This window comes from Coffea arabica, chromosome 2c (genome assembly GCF_036785885.1).
Source record: "Coffea arabica cultivar ET-39 chromosome 2c, Coffea Arabica ET-39 HiFi, whole genome shotgun sequence".
In the NCBI taxonomy this organism is placed as follows: domain Eukaryota; kingdom Viridiplantae; phylum Streptophyta; class Magnoliopsida; order Gentianales; family Rubiaceae; genus Coffea; species Coffea arabica.
In genome coordinates, this window is record NC_092312.1 from 64,998,059 (window position 1) to 65,019,290 (window position 21,232).

The 21,232-nt window shown below is 35.8% G+C and overlaps 1 protein-coding gene across 1 annotated transcript; it reads right to left on the reverse strand.

Annotated features, from left to right (window-relative positions):
* Positions 1 to 7,671: 7,671 nt before the first annotated feature.
* Positions 7,672 to 20,715, reverse strand: LOC113692548 (multisubstrate pseudouridine synthase 7). Its single transcript, XM_072076097.1, has 20 exons — positions 20,494 to 20,715; positions 20,090 to 20,168; positions 19,797 to 19,994; positions 19,486 to 19,697; positions 16,839 to 16,911; positions 16,357 to 16,413; positions 15,737 to 15,816; positions 15,592 to 15,654; positions 14,946 to 15,033; positions 14,142 to 14,245; positions 13,878 to 13,980; positions 12,932 to 13,005; positions 11,434 to 11,498; positions 11,103 to 11,275; positions 10,342 to 10,409; positions 10,192 to 10,252; positions 9,568 to 9,605; positions 9,219 to 9,287; positions 8,783 to 9,122; positions 7,672 to 8,158 (listed from the first exon to the last, which is right to left on the reverse strand). The coding sequence occupies exons 1-20, from the start codon at positions 20,652 to 20,654 to the stop codon at positions 8,129 to 8,131; spliced, it is 2,136 nt and encodes a 711-aa protein (XP_071932198.1). The 5' UTR covers positions 20,655 to 20,715; the 3' UTR covers positions 7,672 to 8,128.
* Between the last annotated feature and the right edge of the window lie 517 nt (positions 20,716 to 21,232).

Sequence of the window (21,232 nt, forward strand, 5' to 3'; positions counted from 1 at the left end):
AGTAAGAACAAGTGCCCAAAAGTAGGCCACACAAGCATGCAAGATACAATGGCCTTAGCACCCGCGTCACCCTAACTAGTCCTAGCTGTACCGGTCAAAAGTCAAAAGGGGTCAACTACTAAGATCCTAGTCCACAGCAGGGCTATCAGGAAGAACCTCCTCCTCGGGATCCTTCTCCTCAGCAACAGGAATCACCTCAGTAGCGTCCTCAACCAATCTAGTAGCATCAGTCAGGATCTCGAAAGCCCGGTTACGGACATCCCGTCCTAGCCTAGTGAGTCAAGCCCTAGTATCCCGAAACTCCTCATTAACCACTGCAGATGTGGCTACCTCACCCTCAATCACCTCTTCGAGCTTGGCAATCCGCTCACCCTGAGCGCTAACCATCTGCCTAAGCTCGTCTACCTCAGCTTGTAGATCGCGGTTGGCATCCACCAACTGACGACGCTCGTCGTCCAGAGCAAGCACTAGATGGTTCGGGTAGGCGAAAGTCAACCTACACGAACATCGAGGGTATCTATCATATGGGGAGTAGCGTACTCAAGCTCCTCCCGCTAGAGCTCGGTAGAAGATAGTCCTAAGAGACTCATAATGACCATTCGCATGGCCATTCCCGTTAGCTGTCGGGGCTCCATTTCCGTCATCCATCCCTGCAAAATAATAATACTTTTCAGGTTAGAAACTTAAATCACTACCTAGTTCCAATATCCTGCAATGCATGCCTAACTTAATCGTTGGTTCATCCCAATTGTCACTTGAGGTAGGACTAACTTAGTTGCTAGCTCGCCTCAAGTATCACTTAGGGTATGATTAAGTCATCCCATATCGACTCTTAAAGGTAGAGTATCTAATATGTCTCCCATATAGGCCTCTAACCTAGTGCTCTGATACCAACTGTGACGCCCCCACATCTCCCTAAGGCGAACCAAAGGGTATCCGCGGGACGCCTGCCCAACTCTCGCCAGGACTCAAGCAATTCCATTCAACTTAAAACCAAACCGAACATTTCGAAGAGAGCAACATGAATACAAATAATGCGGAAGCGTTCAAACTTATCAAGTCACTTAACATATAACCAGTACATCGGGTAATCATAATACGACTTAAATTCTAAATACACGTCAGGGCCTAAATTTTTACATTTCAATTCTAAAAATACAACCCAAATCAGGGCCTAGCCAAAATATATTAGAAATCCTAAACAAAAGGACAACGAAGGGTTTCTCCATACTTCTCCGAGATTCGGTCCTATTAAGGAAAACAAAACTATAGGGTGAGTTAAACGCTCGTGAGGCCAAAAACACACATGCAAGCACATTGTTCAAATAGCAATCCCAAATTTATTACATAAAACCGTGATATTTCAATAATCAACCATTCGAGCAGGAAAAGTAATTAGAAACAATTCAAGGATATAGTAGCTCTCAGGAGCTAAGTTCCACTCGCTCTGCCGATATCATTCGTATACCTTCCTGCGATGACCCTCCGTCAACCGGGTCGATATTTCCATTTCCGCAGATCACCACTTACTTCTCTCCGTCCACCGTACACCTCCAGGGCCCACAAGTCATTTATAAGGCGATACTCCACGAGTATGCCAAGCAAGACCTCTCATTAGGTCGAGCTTATATATCTCATGGCTCGCCCAGGTACCCGACCAAGCCCATTGCCGGCTCGAGTCCAAGGTCGGCCTATGAGTTTGGGCGTCCCCCATTCATTTGAAAGTCGAGGAGATTCACTCCAACGACGTATGTAGTCATAACATACCATTGCATTTCATTCATTCATTCATTCAATACATTTCAATCATTCATTTGAAATTAGAACGAGTGTGATAAAGTACACACCCGCCCTTATTTTTTAAATCTCCAACAATTACCACAAATAAGCAAGTATCAAGGATTTACACACTTGACACTCACCGAGCAATTCAATAAGAATTATTTTCTGGAAGTTCAAGTGTCCACTGTAAGATCCTCTTGAAGGTCGGCAATTAATAGTGGATAATCACTCAAATATCCCAATTATCAAGGAAGATTGTACACTAGTACAATCTAAAGAATTTTTCACAAAAATGAACCTCAATTACTCGTAAATCGAGGTTTAACTTGCATTTTATTAAGTACAATATTATTTGGGTTTTTATCATGAAAATCGAGGGCAAAACGTTTGAATAATACTAAGAGAATTAAGAGTTTTGGAAAAACTCCTTTGCCTTGAAAATTGAAAAATTTCAGTTTTATTATAAATTTTTGAAAATTCGTATCTCTCTCGATATAAGTCTAAAATTGGAAAACTTTATACCGTTGGAAACCTTTTGGAAAGTGTTAAAAGTTCTTAGAAGACACTTTTCCATGAATCTAAGTGGAAAGTACTCAAAAATGAGTTTGAAATCACTGTTCCAGAATGTTCAGGATTGAGCTGGGGTTGGTTTTTCGCTAACTTTGGAAATTTGGCAGAATTCACTCGTTGCAAACTAGCCCTTGAAATTTATAATTAAATTAGAGGTGCAAGTAAGGTTTAGGTCAGAACAAGCGGATTGAGAATTGGAGTTTCGAGCACCGAGATACGGTAGCTCGAAGTTGGGAAAATTCAAGTCTGGTGAACAATTTCCAGATTTGAGTTTTCAAAAATTGGAACCTTAGTTAAAAGTCAAAACAAACTTGGATTGGTATAAAATTTTGCAGTATGTTACTCCTATATGAAAGGTACCACTCTATCAAATTTCAAGAAAAAATACCTTCGGAAAGATAGTTAATTAATCATCCAAAGTTCAGGAAAATTTCTAAAGCAACCTGTCTTTTGACTTTCATTTCCCAATTCAAATCGTTTAACCAAGAAAGCTATCCAACCATGGTTCATTTGTGAAATAAAGGTCTAAGAAACATCCATGATACCTTTGGTAATTGTTTAGCACCAAAAACTTCAATTAATAAGATCACTCCCAGGTTTTGTCCCAAACCAGTCCAAGTATTACGGTTTTTCCAAAACAAGGCAGTCCTCTTGTTTTGGTCACAACTCAATCAATTTAACTCAGAATGGGGCATGGTTTATGTCGTTGAAAAATAAATTCATATGGCTATAATATCACAGAATAAATCATTTCAAAATTTGGCACTCAACTAGTTCAAAATCGGCATCAAATTGGCTGCCTTATCACTTCATCCCAGTTGAACAGAGCAACAGGACAGCGATTTTAAAATGTTTGGTTCGGCTCACTCACAAAGAATCAGAATGTGCATTTTATCTCAAATTAAAGCCTGGAATGTCTAGTTTCCAACGCCACCAACGGCACATGATTTTGACATCCGAGGACGGAGTTATGGCCGAAACACCACCGCTGGTCAGAGCCATACGTGGACAGTTTCCAGATTTGCTAGTTTCACAAAAAAAAATTCGTTTGCCCCACCAAACCTCATTATTTTTCGATGAAATTTTTCACACATCTAATACGTCATATGAACATCAGATTCAAGCCATTAGATCATTAAAAATTGGCCTTAAAATGGCCGAACAAGGCAGGGGCAAAATTGGAAACTTTTGCTTCTTGCACCCAATGAAGTTTCTATCAATTACACACCATTAATCCATCATTTTAACCACTAAACCAACAATATATCCACCATCAATCATCAAATCAGCAACAACCCAAGAGTGGGAGTTCATAGAGCCCACTTTCACATTTTTCCAACAATATCAAGTCATCTACTTACATGCAAGTACTTAGAGATGCATATCTACTACTATAAATCAAGTTTAAGGTGATGGATCATGTTATACCTTCTTAATGTACTAGATCAGAATTTTTGGCCCTTGAAATGCTCCAAGAAACCGTGATTTCCAGCACCCTTTTTGCAGCTCAAAATGATCTCCTAGTGTTAAGCTAAGTGTGGTGCAAGTTTGGTTGAATTTGGAGATGTTTTGGTGGTGGTTTGAGTAAGATTTGTGAAGTAAAATGAAGAACAATGGAGCTTAAGAGAGAGAGAGGGCTGGTCGGCAGTCTTGAGAAGGAAGAGAGAGAGAGTGATCAGATTTTTAAGCTTCCAAGAGAAGATACTAACTTGTGGCCACAAATCACCCATTAGTCAACTCACATTAGGGGGCGTTTGGCGTGATTAGGGCTCGATTTCTCGCGCGTTTGGTTCACTAGTGCACTAAACCTCTAATGCATTTATATTCATGTAAATATTATTCACTCTTAATTGTCCCGAAATAAGGGTTTAAAGTCCCTCAAATAAAGTCGCGCGTGTGAAAACGCGTACCGTCAATTTTAACGCTATGACGCGAAACCTCCGAGAAATTCTTATAACGATTGTACTACTAACTATCACTTGAGTATTTATTCATAAAATTACCTATTTTAGGACCATAGTACAAGTCTCCAATATTCCAAGCTTATTGTGCTCCTACGCGGTAAAATCTCCGAGCACTATTCACTATTTTTACTAAACGCACTCCAGGAAATTAATTTTTGAGACGAGTCACTTTAAAAATATAACGACGTTATATTATCATGTATTTAGGTCTAATAAGACTAGAAAATATTTCTCGTGGTAAAAATCCAATTAAATAATTTATTAAGCCATAAGTTAGGCTTAAAAATAATAGTTTTTACGAGTCATCACAGTTAAGGCTTATTTTTAGCCCTAGCTCTATTCCCTAACATATATAATAATATAAAAAACTTGAGATTGTTAATAATAATTTAAAATAAAATCCAAAGCATTAAGATTTAATTCTAATGGGATAAAATATAGTGCGCTTTTGAAATATAAAGAGTTAATATTTCAAAGTTTATTTGAAAATTTTGTAAGTTACAAAAGTATTATTTTCCTTAATGTAAAGTGCATTGAATTAATTTACGGAGCTTTATAAGTCGTTTATTTTTTCTGAATTTTCAAATTTTTTGGCCCTAATCTATGGCTTGAAAACTAGAAAAATAAAAATATTGAAAATTATATAAAAACTTGTTTGTGATGTTCTCAAGCTCATACAAAAATTTATTGTCATTATTATAAAATATTTCAAGTTATTTTTACAACTATTTTGAATTATTTATAATTTTAAATAGTCTTAATACTTCTTGTCCAAACTAATGACATAAAAACTATTAAAGTGTCCTTTGACTCCATTATAAACTTTTAAATTTCAATTAAAGAACCATATCAACGTAGTTTACAAAGATTAAGAAATAAAATTAATGTGTTATGACAATTAAGAATCCACAAGAGAGAGATAAATTTAAGGTGAGATTATATTCTCTTTTCTAAAATGAGTTTTTATAATATTATATTTTGAAGTGGGTTGCAAAAGCTAGAAAAAATACCCAAAATAATGGAGGCAAATGAGATTTTTCAAATTCAAAGATGTCAAGTGATACTATCAGAAACCTCAAGGGAGGTTTTTAAAATTATCCCATTTATCATTTATTACTTGGTATTGCTTCAAGCTAGATTGGGGTTGAATATCTCGTCAGAGCAACCAAATGACTGTGCTTAACTTCGACCTTCCATAGCCGCCAACTCCTTCTTAGAGTCTATGGACGGCAATGAGTAGGGTAAAATTTGATATTAGCAGATATATGACTCGATAGTTAATCCAATTAGATAATGGGTTATCTGCTAGGGTTTGATATATTTTTGATAAAATATGTTAGGGTTTAGTATCAATGAGGGTTAATCGACAGACAACTCGATAGGATTTGACATGATGACTCTAAAAGCCTGATGCCTAATAAGTCTCAATTTTATCGTTCAATAACAGTCTTAATTTTATAGCACCATAACATAAAACTCTAAGCCAGCTTGTTACGTAGTCCACAACCTACTTATTCTCTTTTAGTTTGTATTTTTTCCTCTATGTTTGTCTTATAGAGTGTTCATTGTCATGATTTATGTAAGGGGTAATTTCATAAACCTCCCTGGAGGTTTTTAACATTTTCACTAGCCTCTCTTGAGGTTTTCAAAATATCAGATTCCTCCCTCGTCAGGTTATTGAGCCCAATTCTTACATCAACTCCAGCAAAATGACATAATTACCCTGACAACTAATTAGATATTTCACAACTATGTTGACATTATTACTTAAATCATTAATTAGTAGGGTTAGTTGAAATAATGACAATTTTAAAAAAATAATTTTAATTTGCTATGGGCGCCAATTCCAGGCGCCCTTTCTAATTGATTGGCGCGCTTTTCTAATTGATGTACATGACTAAAGCAACATATCATACTTCACTGTTGAATTAGAGGAAGGGAAATAGAGCTTTTTCAAGGAAAAGGTGAGAATTCAAGAAGCTTGAAGAGGAAATTTGCTCTCATGAAAAGAGTGAAAAATTTTGGTAATTGTGAACATCTCAATGCTAGTTTCTAAGATTTTACTACTGTAAAATTTTGAAAAATTTTATAGTTTGGTTGCAGATTTTTAAGTTTGTTGTTGTTGATTATGTTTAATAATAACCCAACAAGTGATTAAATCATATCTTCGATGATGCATAAAATGGAAAATATGACATTATGTAGCTTATATTATGTTCTATGTGATTTACGTTTTTTTTTTTCTTTAGATTTCTAGGTAGTAGATTCTAGGGTTTTTTTCTTGAGTTTCTTGATTGTTAGTTTCATTGTTATGGAACATAGGTGTGGTTTTGTATGAAATTGAGATATAGGACATTGGTTGTGGATGACTCCTAAATAGAAAAAGTGCTAATTGATGACCATTTTTTTTTTTCTGATTTCTGGTTAGTTAATCAAGATAACTAGCATAGGGTAATTTCTATTACTAGAATTCACTTAGATTGCTTGAACAAGCTATGTGAGTCTTTCTAGCTGTTGCAGCTACTCTATTGATCTATTGTTTAGCTCATCCAAGACCCAACTCATGAATTGCCCTCTGTTGCTGCTTCATATTGTTGTTATATAGTCTTAGCTGCTTCATACTGTTGTTATATAGAGTCTTATGCATTGGCTATTGCAAATAGACGTTGTTACAAAGGGTTGCCAAAAGAGAAAAAAAAAAAATTTGTTGGTTTCCACTTTTCAAACTACAATAGAAATCTTGCCTTTGCCATCAATTCTACTTATACGCTCTGAAAATTTCATTCTTGTTGCAATAGGTATGTATCAAATTAACTCACTAATGCAAATCTTGGGGGCAGTTGTGGAATCAAACTGTTTCTCTCTTGAAATCAATTTTATATTATTTATGTTTTTGAATTGGGTTGAACTTATTACTACTGAGTTTTAGCGAAGGTACCCCATATTTTATAAGATCTAAAGGGAAGCCAATGAGACTATCAAAAACCTCAGGGGAGGTTTCTTGTTTGGATATTTGCTGTAATTCCTAAGCATTACAAGAAATGCCACTGCCTCACAGTTCCTGAATTATGTTCCTGTATTATGGAGGAATTTTTTGGCACTACATTTTTTTTGGTTGTGGCGGTGGTGGTGGTGGTGGTGGTGGTGGTGGTGGGGGGGGGGGGGGGAGGGATGCAGTGGTGGAATAGGTCTTTCTGCTAATCAGAGGCAAAATCAGAGACAACTCCCTCGTCATCCAAACAATTTTAGCCATCAAAATCCATTTCCAAAACTTCCGATCAGCAGATACCTTCCGCAATGCAATTCAAAGGCATCTGATTCTCTCTACGCAGATAACTTATAAATGATCCATCCATCAGCAATGGATTCTCTCTAAACTTCTTCCTAGTTAAGGGTTTTGACCACCTTTAAATTTCCATTGCATTTTTCACATACAAAGCTCTGGTATAGAGAAGTGCATTATATCCTCCACACTCCCAAATCCCTCCAAAAACCAATGGTCAAGGAGCAACTAAGGAAAACTTTATTCCTTTCAACGGTCCTCACCTCCTATAAATTGTCATTGCATTTTTATAAACAAAACTCTGGCGTAGGGAAGCTTCATACCATCTGCTCTCCCAGAACCTCTCAAAATCAACAGACAATGTGTAACTAGGGGGCCGAACAGAAATCTCTTTTGTCAAGGGTCCTGAATGGCATAGAAAAGTGCATCATACCATCTTGCATTCCCAGATCCTCCAAAAATCAACAGAGAAGGTTCAAATGGCCCAAAGGAAAGCCAAAACTTTCCCAATGTTCGGATTGTTTTGCCTTCAAGGGTTCAATGTCTTGTGAAATGCAACCTGCAACAGGCCAATGTTAGTATTCCTGGAGTGGCAGAATTGAAACGAAAATAACTGTTTCAATTAAAAAATTGGAACCAGTAGAACTATTGACAGAGAGTACATGGAAAAGTGTACATGATTATGACAGACTAGAGCTGGGTTCCATATTGTCGTGAAATATTATGCTTGAAACAAAACTAGATTTGAGCATCGTAAGCGAGAACTCATCTATTTCAGCACTTTACGCTTGTAGAAGCACAGACATGCACGTGCATGCACACACTGATATGCTTAAATGAACAAGGTCTAGTCCAGATGCAATTTAAGCTTTTAGATAAGCTCGTATTTCATCATAAGTCAAGCTTGGCACAGTATTCATAACACTAGCATATAATTCCTTGCGAGTTTGGGCATTCAGTCAAATTTCTCTCAACTTTTGGTGACCACCCTCTAGTGGTTTTGGTCCTCTACTCTTGGTTCATAATTTAGGAATTAACTGGGAGAGGGCCAGTTAACATTTCTGTTAGACTCAAAAGTTTAAGACTCTCCTTGTATTATTTTTTTTTAAAAAAAGCACCTCAATTACTTGCAACAGAAAACTGAGAAAGCAAATGGCAAGCCAGCTTTTTACAAAATACGTACAGAAGTTGATGTCTTCAGCAGCTCCCTTATAGCCATTGTTGCGTAACCAGAAGCTGGAAGGGTAAAGCTCAATCTGAGAGCCTTCTGACTCTCCTCGATGTCAGCAGAATCATATACTTCAGTTTGGTGAGACCCTGCTCTATCACTTCCTGCCTCATCTTCAGCTGAATCCATGATGGCACTCACACATGATTGTCTTCCATTATCAATCAATTGTTCACCTGCCTTCCCATTCCCACAATCCTCCCCTCTGACATTTTTCAACTTTTGTGACTTGGCAATTAAGTCCATATCTGTCTCTGCTAAAGGAATGTTTCCATCTTTATAGGTGAGCAATTTCCTACAGAAAGAGAATAAGAAATATCCACCATAATAAATTTGAAATGAACACCAGAGCCAAATAAATAAAAACAATCCTAAAGGGACACTGCCATACCATTCAAATTCCTTTGGCTTTAGGAATACCCGCCTGTAAGCTCCAGTAATGTTGGTTATTGAAAACTCCCTACAAGTAATCAGATTCTTCTAAGAAAGCAGACAAAAAGCAAGTACCAAATTGCAACACACAAGCAGAACAATAAGCAAGAGAGAAAGCATTCTCAAAAAAACTGATGAAGATCTTATGTAGAACAATTCTGATGATTGCATGCCGTCTAAGAAGGCACCTCAGCAGCATCAAGTTTGCTCAAGAGGTCATCCTTAGCCACTTTTCTAAGAGAACTAAGGATGGAAATACTGAAATTCAGTACTTAGTCAAACACGAAAAAACCAACTAAATAACATACTTGACACCGTGCACGCTCTGTGTCAAGCCGATAGCGTCCTGAACAATATGATCAACTACAATCAGAGGAGGAAAAAAATAACACAAATGCAGTGAAATAGGAAATTTAAGTAATCCTAAGTGAACAAGATAAAGAATGATATCATGGAAATGTACTAATATTCTCAAGTTACCTGAATTAAAGATGGCAAAAAAAACATGGGTGACACAAGAATTACCCACTAATCCCACCATTCTTTTTGAGAACTAGGAAAAACCAATAAAATTCTCCAAAACACTCAATGCCTAAACTCTTTTCCCTTTTTTCTAACTCTTCATGTTTTATTTCAATACTTTTAAGCAATTCAGGACCCAAGGTAAAGTAATTTTCATCCAAATCCCACGTACATTAAGAGGTTGTAATTTATTAAAAATTTGCACACTACTTTGATAAATCCACTAATCTAGGCTGAAAAAGCACTAGTTAATCACTTTAGTCCTTTCATAGATTATGAAGCACATCAGAGGTTCCACACCAATCTGAGTACTTCGAATAGCAACACAATGGTCTAATCGGGTAATAGCAACAAAAATCTATCTCCGAGCACCAATAATCGTGTACCAAATTCTGACAAAGATAACGTACCTTCTTTGCCAAGTCACAATAAACTTCTTCAATATCGTTCATTGGATAAATCACTTTTGACCTGCCATTAGTAAAGTTTCAAATGCAAAAGGAACTAAGCAATGATCTATAGCATCAGTGAAGAGAAAAAGTATTAAAGTTTTCTCCTACCCTGGTAAAGGAAGGACAACATCATCTCCCGTGTAAGTCCCAGCACTTAAATCTTCCTCAGTTATCACCTGCAAAATAGCATTTTACCGTCTTACATCTGCAAAATAGCACTTTACTGTCTTACATCTTAATTTTAAAAAGAAAAGGCAAACCTTTATAAAAAAAAAGTTGCAAGAAAGAGAGAGCAATTCTCAGAGCAAGCAATGACAGCACTATACTAAAAAATAATTAGGTCACTTTTGTCAAAACTTCATCTCGATAGACATCAGATAAGATCATCTTCAACACATCGTTATCCAGTCCATGAAGATGATTCTGACTTTGACTGGTTCACTTCCAAACAGAATCCACACCATCAAGAAATAATCTCCATTTATATATTGAATCCAAAACAAAAATCCACATAGAATATGATCAAGTTAAACTGGTGAGATTCAAGAGGGCTTCATACCATTGCATTGCAAAACCACAACCAACTAATAGGGTTGCATGGCAGCAACTATCTACCATCTCCATTCTGATTACTTCTTTAAAGTAAAAAGAGATCCACTCAATAAAATAGGTTTCAACATCGGCAGGTGGCATGCATTTTCTAATGCAACGTATAAATAATAGCAAAAAGTGACTTCTGAATGATTATAAAATTGATCATTTCCTCAAAATGCTGAATGATGCAGACAGCTCAGGTTCCAGACTTCTCCAGCTCAAGTTAAGAGACCCAGGAAGCAAAAAATTAAGACAGTGACAACCTAAATACTTGCCTTTACTGTTACATCTTTTTCTTCTGGGAGGTCAGCTTCTGAGATTTCATCTATATGATTAGAGGTGTCATTTGAGCTACCATCTTCAAATTCAGAATAATTGGCCCCCCTTTCTGCTTCACAACAATGTTCTTTGCAATACACCAAGTCCCCCAACACAACATGATCAATTCCTGGAACATGATCAGTCCCAGAAAGAGGAAAGAGAAGCACAACATAATTAATCTCATAGAGATATAATATAAGAAGAAATTAAAAAAAAAGCAGAAAATCACAAATGGCCACTGAATCAGCCAGATGGCTCCAAACGAGAACCTAGAGAAATACACACCATATTTTTGCACTCTCATACTAGCTGCATGGTTCCAAAGATAGCTTTGATAACTATGTATGTACCTGAAAAGCAAAAACTATCTTTATGGAACTTATAAGCACCACTAATATCTCACTAGTTAGATATAAAAGATCATTCCCATATGCATAAATTGAGAATGGCTTGTTAAGTGTATGACCAGTATGAAGAGGAAGTCAAAGCCGAAGCCCACAGACAAATTAACGATCATATTCCTATCCTAGAGAAATTTAAGTGAACAACACAAACAATAAGAAGAAGTGGTAGGCAAAATATTGACAAATGAGCAAAAATCATGACTCCTATTAGCAAATAGCAACTTGTTATATATTACTTCTATAATTTGTAACTAGTTCTCATTGGGAAAGAGACAAATTAGCATGAAGAAGTTCCTAGAACATTCTACTCATAGCATGACTATTAGGACGCAAATGCGCTGCACAAAAATAATCAATATAATGAAACTGCAACAGAGAACCACAATGCAGCACTGCACAATTTAGCAGATTACTACACAAAGCATTCATGATCTGCACAAAAGAGGGAATCCTTTTTCTACAGATAGAAGAAAGTATAGCAGGAGACATAAAGGGGGAGAATTCACAAGAAAAGTTGACACCAAGAAGTTATTCACTTTCCAGATTTCAGTTAATGTAAGTGCAAGCCATATAAGAATGGGCTGTAGATGACTTCTCTCAGATTCGAAAATTAGAAAAAAAAAATATGGCCAAGAGATGCCAAAGAAAAAATTCTCTTCTTTGTTACCCATGGTAAAAATGTCTTTCATCAATGTAAACCTTAGATGTTGCAAACTCTGCTTAATGATATATATAACAATTTCAATTGCATGTCAAGTATCCCAAGCACAATCTGTGATTGCCATATGGTGCTCCCCACCGTAAAAGGAGACACCAAAAAGTTGAGTCTAACAAGAAACAAACTCATTTAAAATAAAAGCAAACCAAATTAAATGTCTTCCATCATAAACATGAAGCGTGCTTTATATGACAAACCAAAATAGCTAAAAGCGACAGAAAAGAATAGGTTGTATAGTCACATCTAAAAATGTATTTTCAGAACTCTGGGGAAGGTCAGAGCTTCTGACAATGGAAAACAGGAAAAAGAGTAGCATTTGCTCACAAACCATACGTCTTTCTCCCTACAGCACATTTACAAGTTGATATTGTTAAAAAATGGCAACGACTACCATATGCAATTACTGCACCAATAAGGGATCAATTCAGTTTCAGTCTTAGAGAAGCCAATAAGCTTGTCTTCGCTTGCTTACCACACAAAATGTAGACATTGGCTCAAGGCTGATCATATGTCAACAGATGCTAATACTCGTGAGAACCCAAACATACATTTAGTAAGAAACTAAGATATACTACTTGGAACTCATTTAAAGTATATTTCCAGACATCTTTGCATTTAATTAACGAAAGAAGGAAGGAAATTTATTTTCTTGACCACTTACATCATTCTAAGCGTCCTAGGTATAGATTTTAGGGCTTGTAAGTAGTTCCCTGGACTTCTCTTCAGACACTGAAGCTGTATAGAATTTAGAAGCAAAAGCTAGTAATGAAGGTCAAAATGATGATTCTCATGACTATTTGTCACAAAAGGCATCCAGAACAATAAATGAAAATAAATAATCATAATAATTAAAAAGAAAGAAGAATGGCACAATCAACAGTGCTGAATAACACTATATAAAAAAGCCATACTCATCAGAAGAAAAAACCACCTTAAACGCATGCTAAGGCTCCCCTTTTCCCTTTACTTTATCCATACTAGACAACAGATGTTCTAAAATAAATGGTTAATAATTTGTTTTCACCAATAGACTACAGCTGATTAAACACTCAAACCTTCAGTTAATACTTTTTTTGTCACAGGCTGACAAAGGGGTAACCTACAGTCAGAGAGAAGCCCTCTCATTTCTTTATGTTTATGGAAAGCTTAAAGAGTCTCAACATTGTAAAAAGAAAGAATTAAAAGAAAGTATAGAGCAAAGAGGAAAACAGTGAAACATGTTCAATATTTACATTAATCAATTCTTGTATGAGTGTAAGATTAGTTCTCCATCATTAGAAACTCTATCCATGATGCTGCTGCCCTATTTTTCCTGGTGATGCTACATAGTAAGTTATAGAAGAAGAGCATAGTTGAAAACACAAAAAGCTAGAAAAGTGGATGTAGGGAAGGCAAAGACAACCCAAGGATTCCCTTAATGCATAAATACACATTCCACTAAAAATCACTTTAACCATTTTGAATATACTAAACCTGTGTAGTTTGAAACTCACAATGAAAAGTAACAAGAAATGAATGACAAGAAGGAAAACCAGACTGAGCCACTAGAAACAGCAAAAATGACCCAAACGAAGAGAACAAGCAGGCATCAGTAGTTTGAATCTTACTATTGCCCTTTCAGCAACTAGATGGCGCGGTAATTGCCTTAGCGTCCCTTCAATATCCCCAGTATCCTTATAATACTCCCTTACCTTTCCTACAGCTTCCTTCTGTGTTAAAAATCTAAGCTAAAAAAAACAAGTAAAAAGTGCTGCCAAATTGCAAGTAGCAGGTTAAACAGCATATTGAGCTTCATACAGATGTAGCTATTTCTACTCCTTTTTTAGCAAGAAGGAAGTTTGAGGCACATTTAAAATATACTACAAAGGATATCCCCTTCTCTTGGATCAAGGATCATGTCGACCGCATTCTTCCACTCCCCACGCAGCAAGGTAGCTCCAATAAGGTGGGTGGGGACAGAACCACTTCCAAATCTCTGAATCCAATCCCATATCATGAAAGGCAAACAAACTTTACAAATACATATATACCTGATATGAACTTCCACATCTTGTTTATCAAAGTACGATGGTGAATTAGATATTTTATTAACAGCGATAGGCAAATGTGGTAAAGGAAAATACTTAACCATCATGTTTACCAATGTTAAGCAAAGGATGGAACTAGAAGAAGGGCAAAAAAATCAATTAGACTGCAAACTAACAGGGATGAGGTAGAACATTTTTTTGGAAAACTAAGTTGCTCGTATCACCTCACTGAAACACATGATCTTCCATCAGGATACACAATCAAATACACGAATATCAAATACTAAAGCTGGGCAAAACAATTAATGATCCACATCAGGCATTTATCTCCAACATGTTACTGCATCTGATGTCAAATTGATTGATCATGGTAAATCGCCATTCTCTATCGCAAAATTCAGAAACTATCAAGGTCAAATTATACTTGGACAGTTCAGGAAGGAAATTTAGGGTAGTTAAAAAATAATAAAATAAAATAAAAATAAAGTAAAACACCAAAACATGATCATTTAAATATAAGCATGACGACAGGAAGAGGTCATCTAATACATATTAGCTAGGACATCAATGTAATGAAAAGAATGGGCAATGGAGGACTGTAAGCTTGAATCAGGAAAGAAGAAGAAACAAGAGCAAATAAAGACATGCCTGCAAGCCAAAGTAGTTAATGAATCCAAGCTTTCCCAATGCATTTGCAGATGCTTCTATAACAGCTTCAGATTCTGCAACCACTCCCCTGTAAAATTGTTTATTGGACAATAATATTAACATGTTCCAGAAGCTATAACAATTAATGCCATTTTTAATAATAATACAAGTAAGGAAACAAAAAGGAAAATAAAAACGAAAAATATTTTTTATTTTCTTGTAAGTAGTTGATAGCTTTTGATTTTCATCAAGTAATGCAAGACTTCAGTAGATGGACGGTTCTGTGCATGTTCTCCACAAAGGGTATTTACTCTTTATGCACAGTAAAGTAACAACAGATATATCTAGCCCCACAAACATTTGTCTGTATTGCAGCAGCAAAAAGCTGTGTTTAATTACTTGAATCTCTTGAGTCTTTCCTAATCCTTGAAGCTACTCCCTACCAACACTATTGTATTTACCTCTTCATCAATCTTTTAAGCATCATTGTTATCTGTCATTATTTTCCTTCTCTATTTCTTACTAGACCACCCTCCTACATCAGCAAACCCAGGCAACAGGGTACTGTATATATGAAGGTACGATCATTTTGTACTGTATAATCTGGCACAGGTGTATTAAAGCTACACAGTATGCATATCCTTACCTTAATGTGACTGTAAAACGATTGCCATGAAGCTGACCGAGAAGAAGCCCATCATTAACATGACTATCACAAGGATTCAATTGTCAATCCAAACTCCACAAAAGTAGATAATATGAAAAGCAAAACTGCAATGTTTTTATCTCACCAAAAGTCTCCAACTTTGATACCAATTAATCTTTCATTGAGTGCAGCTAATCTATTTGCTCGCTGCTTAAAAACAGTTACCTGAAATTTTTAAACAGGAAGATGTGAAACTTGATCTCTATGCAAAGTAGAATGAAAATATCATAAAAGGAAAGAACTTAAAAAGTTCAAAAGTAACAGACCCATAACACAGAAGAGCATGTTATAAGCACTATTGTTAATGTGGAAAAGCTATAATTGGTAATATGTATGTAAGAAACTAACTTAACTATTAAAGGAAAATAAAAACAAGAATAAAAAGAATAGCAATCTCCCAGCTGTCATACGCTTTGACAAGGATGCATCACAATCCTATACAGCATTCCTCAGATTCATTTTATTTTTTTTATCCAAAGATTTATTACCTCTGAGTCCAAAAAGAAGCTAACTTAAAGGGTGTCCCAATTCAATCTTGAATTGGCAAGAAGATAGCTTAAATCAGTGTCAGCACAAAATAAATGCTTTTCCTGCTACTCAAATGGAACAAATGAACATCAAGAACAAAAGTAAACTAATGCCAACCATGAAAACTGCAAGCAAAGAAAATAAATAAATATAAAAGAAAGAGAGATATCAGATTACCCTTTGAGTTGATATGGAGCGCTTATCCTTTGTACCAGCAAATCCAAAGGACCTTGGCTGCCAGGAAGAATAACAAGCAACTTAAAAGATCCACAAAAAACAATATAAGATCCAGTTTTTATTGATACATCAATTTCATGAGGGCTAAAATTTTGTAAATATTTTAGTGTTGTCAAAGAACAGCACATAGAACATTACGCACGTGCACAATGTACACTAGGATGTGATACATCCAAGAGCTAGATTCAACGTAGCTTTAGTATGCATTGGCAAAATAATCACAACCAACATTCACAAATTGAACACTAAAAATGTACTAGTTGAAGGTAAAGGTGACAGGAAGAAAATACCATCCAACTAATAGGTACTTGAAAAGGCAACTAGAAAAAGAAAAATATGATGAAGAGATTGACCACAGACAGTCAACATGAAATTGCTCTCTGATATGAAAACAAGAAAGCATGTGAATACACATCATATACCTGAATCCCAAGCATCTTGCCAATAAGCCCTAGTGCCTCCTGTGTGTCCTTGTTTTCCTTGTAAAGATGAAACCTGAGAGTTTAAAGTAACAAATCCACTCAAGATGTTTCCCAACTGCAACAAACATCATAGAGACTTCCTAAGTATCAAAACGAAGCCAAGCGACAATCATTTATGAACCACCAGGCATTATAAAATTGTTTCCTTTTCTTGTTCAATGATGCAAAACAAGCATTATCTTTTGATTGGAACCCATGAACACCTTCAGTAACCATTTTAAGTTGCTTGCCTACGAATAAACTAAGGAATAGTCCAGCTTGCTACTCATGGAGATAAATCATGGTAACCTCTAAAAAGATTGTAGTATTACAATAGCCCAAAAGCTTTACTCACCAAGAAGCATAAGCATGTCAAGTTCCAGAGGAAACCTAAAAGGAAGGAGAAAGTGCAAGGCATTTCAGAACTTAAAAGCCTGGCTAAGTGAACTGCCTGTTCTATATATCATATGAGAGAAAAGCTCATCTTTCACATATTGGGAAGCTGGCCTTCATTCTTCCAATTTCACCCAATGAGACCACTATACTCACATAGTGTACTGCATTTTCTGCAAATCCTATTTTATTAAATATAAGAGAAAAGCTCTTCTTTCACATAGTGGGAGGCTGGCCTTCTTTCTTCCCAGTTCACCCAATAAGACCTCCATAACTCATTTAGTGAACGAGCCTGAGGACCCTCATAAAGCCCCCTTTTGCCTCATCCCAATCCCCCTGAAAAAAGGATGAAGTAGCTGGTCCCTCTTATTACTATTACTTGGGTGGAATCAAAGCCATGGCACCAGAAAGTTAACAAGATTTCAGCTCTTCCCCTCATCATTAGCAAGAAAACCACTAAAATTCATAATTTAAGGAAAGTGCTTCTTGTTGTCTTCTCTTATTCAACCACATTGAACCGAAAAAAGTCTTTCCAAAATGCTGATGCAATTATATTGCAGACAATTGTAGCTGGCTTCAGCAGAATAAAACCTATCGTTGAAAGTGAAGGAAATGAACAGGGCAAAGGTATGGAATTTCACCCAAAGATTTGGAAATCATTGACAACATCAAACAGGAAGAAATTTCTTTGCCCCTGTGAACTAATACCTTCTTTACCATAAAACATTAGACAGATTCTCATAAAATCTAAAGTACAACAGCAACTTGCTGAAAATTTATGTATCTAAAACTGTTGAATACTTTGACATTATTTGGCACCTTAGAATCATCCATTTTAAACCTTCAGGAGAAGCAGATACCACTCAATTCTAGAAACTCAATAAACCCACATTCTGAGGCCAATTGTCAGATTAATTCTCAAGTGCTGCCTCAAATAGTTGTCCAACTTAAGCATATGATTAGTTACACTGAGATGGGCAGTATATCATACATAAGTTCATCCAGCTGTCTTTTCTCCTACACATTAGGCACTAGCCAGTAATTGCTGCTTAACAATTTGCTGATCTTCTTGCCTCTTAAAGGTTTACTTCTTCTTTGAAGGATGCAAAACTATAGAAAAACAATACATACCAATACCAAAACACAGATAGTGTCATGCAAACGTATTCAATCAGTAAAAATAGCTACCAAAAAAAAAGGAACAAAAAAACATTCAAAGTAGAATCTGAAACAAGATGATAAAGGCTCCATGGTAACCAACAATTAACTTGAATCAGCCACTATATATCTCAAGAATGTGGAGGACAAATCTATCAGGAGGTCAAATGCATGTGAAACAAGGACAATTTTGCATCTTGAACCAGTAGACAGAATTTTAAAAAGCCCTCCTGATCTAGGTTAGAAGGTTCTTAACAGTTGAAACAGCATTATAATTTGGGCCACTCACATGACGGAGCTAAGACTGTATTAGGAGAATTATTAAATACTTGTAACCTGACAGAATCATGGCTATTGTCACCAATAAAACACTGATTTTTACAAGTCTCAAGGTTAAAAAAAAAATAGCAAGTAATAATAAAGGGCAGGCAAATAACAGAGTGAATTATGATTTGAAGGCTCAAGCCATCTAGTCGTGCTTTAGAACCAAGTGAGCATTGAGTTTCAAGTTGTAATAGATCACTACAATACTCCTCAAACTGTCACCTGAAATCCAATTGAATAATTGATTGGCATCTCTTGAAGCCCCAAAAAGAAAAAAAAGAAGAAGATGCCAACTATCTTGCTACCCTAATTGAAATTTCAAAAGAAACTTGATCCCAATTGTCCCCTCTAATAAAAAATATGCAAAATACTTCAGACTTCATATCCACATGTCATTTATCATCCCATTCTCATACACAAGGAGCCACTGACTCTCAGAAATTTTCATTAAGTTGAATAAGATCCACCCCATTAGACCTTCATTCATAATGCACTTCAATTATCTTCCTCCAGGAGTGAATAGATGTTTTTGCTACCAGTATTTTGAATGCACCTGAAGACATCCTTTTCGCTCATAGATTCTAATCATTTAAGCCCACTTTTCAGATGCAGTGTAAAGAATTCTATGTTAATCAGTGTTCATTTTCCAAATTGTGAAAGAGAAATAAAGAAAGGAAATATAATCATCTGATTCAAGGAATTTTCCAAGACAAAAGTGAAAGTAATTTATCACCTTAAGTATTTCCCGAGATGCTCTGGCCAATTGTCAGAACCTCTACCATCATAAGGTTTATCATCTCTGTCTTTCCTTTTCTTGAAGCTATGCCTTCCATGACTCTTTCCCCCATTTAACCTTACTCGAATGCACTTTGATGTGGCATCTGGTCCATCTATTGTGTCAGTGACAAGGAATTTCAATTTCTCTTTAAAGAAGTTATGCACTGCCTGGAAAGCATCCATACACCATTAAAGGAAAGAAAAGAAACCTGGAGGAAAAATACTTAATATACAAAATATCATCGGAAAATTTTTTTCCAAACTAACCGTTCGGTGGGACTTATCAGAACTTGGAGATAGTACAATGGGCTCAATCTCAACCCCACCACCAGAAACAGTCTGATCTAATAATGCTTTCAACATGTCAGCATTGAAATCACCAGCAAGAGCTCTAAAAGATCCTATCTCAGCATCATAATTCTTGTTTGGCTGATCAGCTACCAATACTTCCTTTTCTTCTACAAGCTGATTGATCAAATCATTAAAAAATTTCATCAACACAATTGTATCCACAAATACAAGAAATACACCAACAAAAAACTACAAAGTCAGCATTGTACCTCAGCTGGAGCCTCCAATGAGGTCAAATGAACAACATTACCTTCCAAATCCACCTCATTTACGATGAAATCTGAGTACCTGAACATTAACATAAACTAAAAGTAAGAACTAACCACATTTCTATTATCCCTTGCATACACTTAAAAAATTTGAAATTTAAAATCAAACCCGAGAAATAAAATTTCAATCTTTTTACTGATCAACGTGAAGGTACCATTTCTTGAGTCTTACAAGAGAATCTATAACACACTCGACTAACAACCAAAACCCAATAACTAAAACATATAAAGAGAACGAAAAAATCATGTATTTCCAAGAATCTTTAAGTTTCTGGGCTTAGCATTGGGAGGAATTATACCAGAAAGATGGTATTTTTTTGTGTTGAAGGAGAGAGGAAACCAACCTTTGTTTGAGGATTCCACGAAACCCCGGAAGCTGAGAGATGTAGCAAAAGATTCCAACATCAGATTCATCAAGGGATTTCATTCTCGATGATATTGCAGAGTGGCTGTAGTACCCTTTAGAAAAACTGCAGCAGGGTTTTACCTTTCGGTGTTGCAGCATCAACTGCAGGGCTTTAGAAGGGTTAAAAAAAAATTCCACAGTTTGCCAGACAATTACTTCTAATCTGTTGAACGTTAAAGAAAAGGATTAATTACGAAAACTCCCCCTAAGGTTTAACTAGTTTTGCACTTTAACACCTAATGGTATTTTTTCTCACTTTATTCCCTAAATCGTTTACCAACTGTCACATGGCATAATAAAAAGGGTTAATCACATTTTATCCCCTTCAAGAATATCTCATTTTTCAATTTACCCCATAGCATTTAATTTTACTTACTTAACGCCCTTTAGTACAAAATTACCCTTGCATTATTTTGACTTTTCATTTTCCTTGTTTTCCTTTCTTTTATTTTTTTTCTCTTTCTTTTTTATTTAATTCTTTTTCTTTTCCACAAAAATTTTCACCTTAATGATTGAAATTAAAAAAGATGAATTGCAGAGATCTATCTTCTTCTTAAATAATTAAAAAAATATTCAAATCGCTTTTCTAAAATACAAATTTTTAGCCTTTCAATCTTTTAATTTTGGATTTTCCTCTTTCCTTTTCTAATTTCTCATTTTATTCTCAAGAAAATATC

What these genes read in the sequence shown, in the direction of transcription:
- LOC113692548 (XM_072076097.1), bottom strand. Translation starts at nt 20,654, where the DNA reads ATGCTGCAACACCGAAAGGTAAAACCCTGCTGCAGTTTTTCTAAAGGG. An exon ending in CGTGGAATCCTCAAACAAAG is followed by an intron (nt 20,169 to 20,493) that starts GTTGGTTTCCTC and finishes GTTAATGTTCAG; the next exon opens with GTACTCAGATTTCATCGTAA. An exon ending in CGTTTTACAGTCACATTAAG is followed by an intron (nt 15,034 to 15,591) that starts GTAAGGATATGC and finishes ACAATTTTACAG; the next exon opens with GGGAGTGGTTGCAGAATCTG.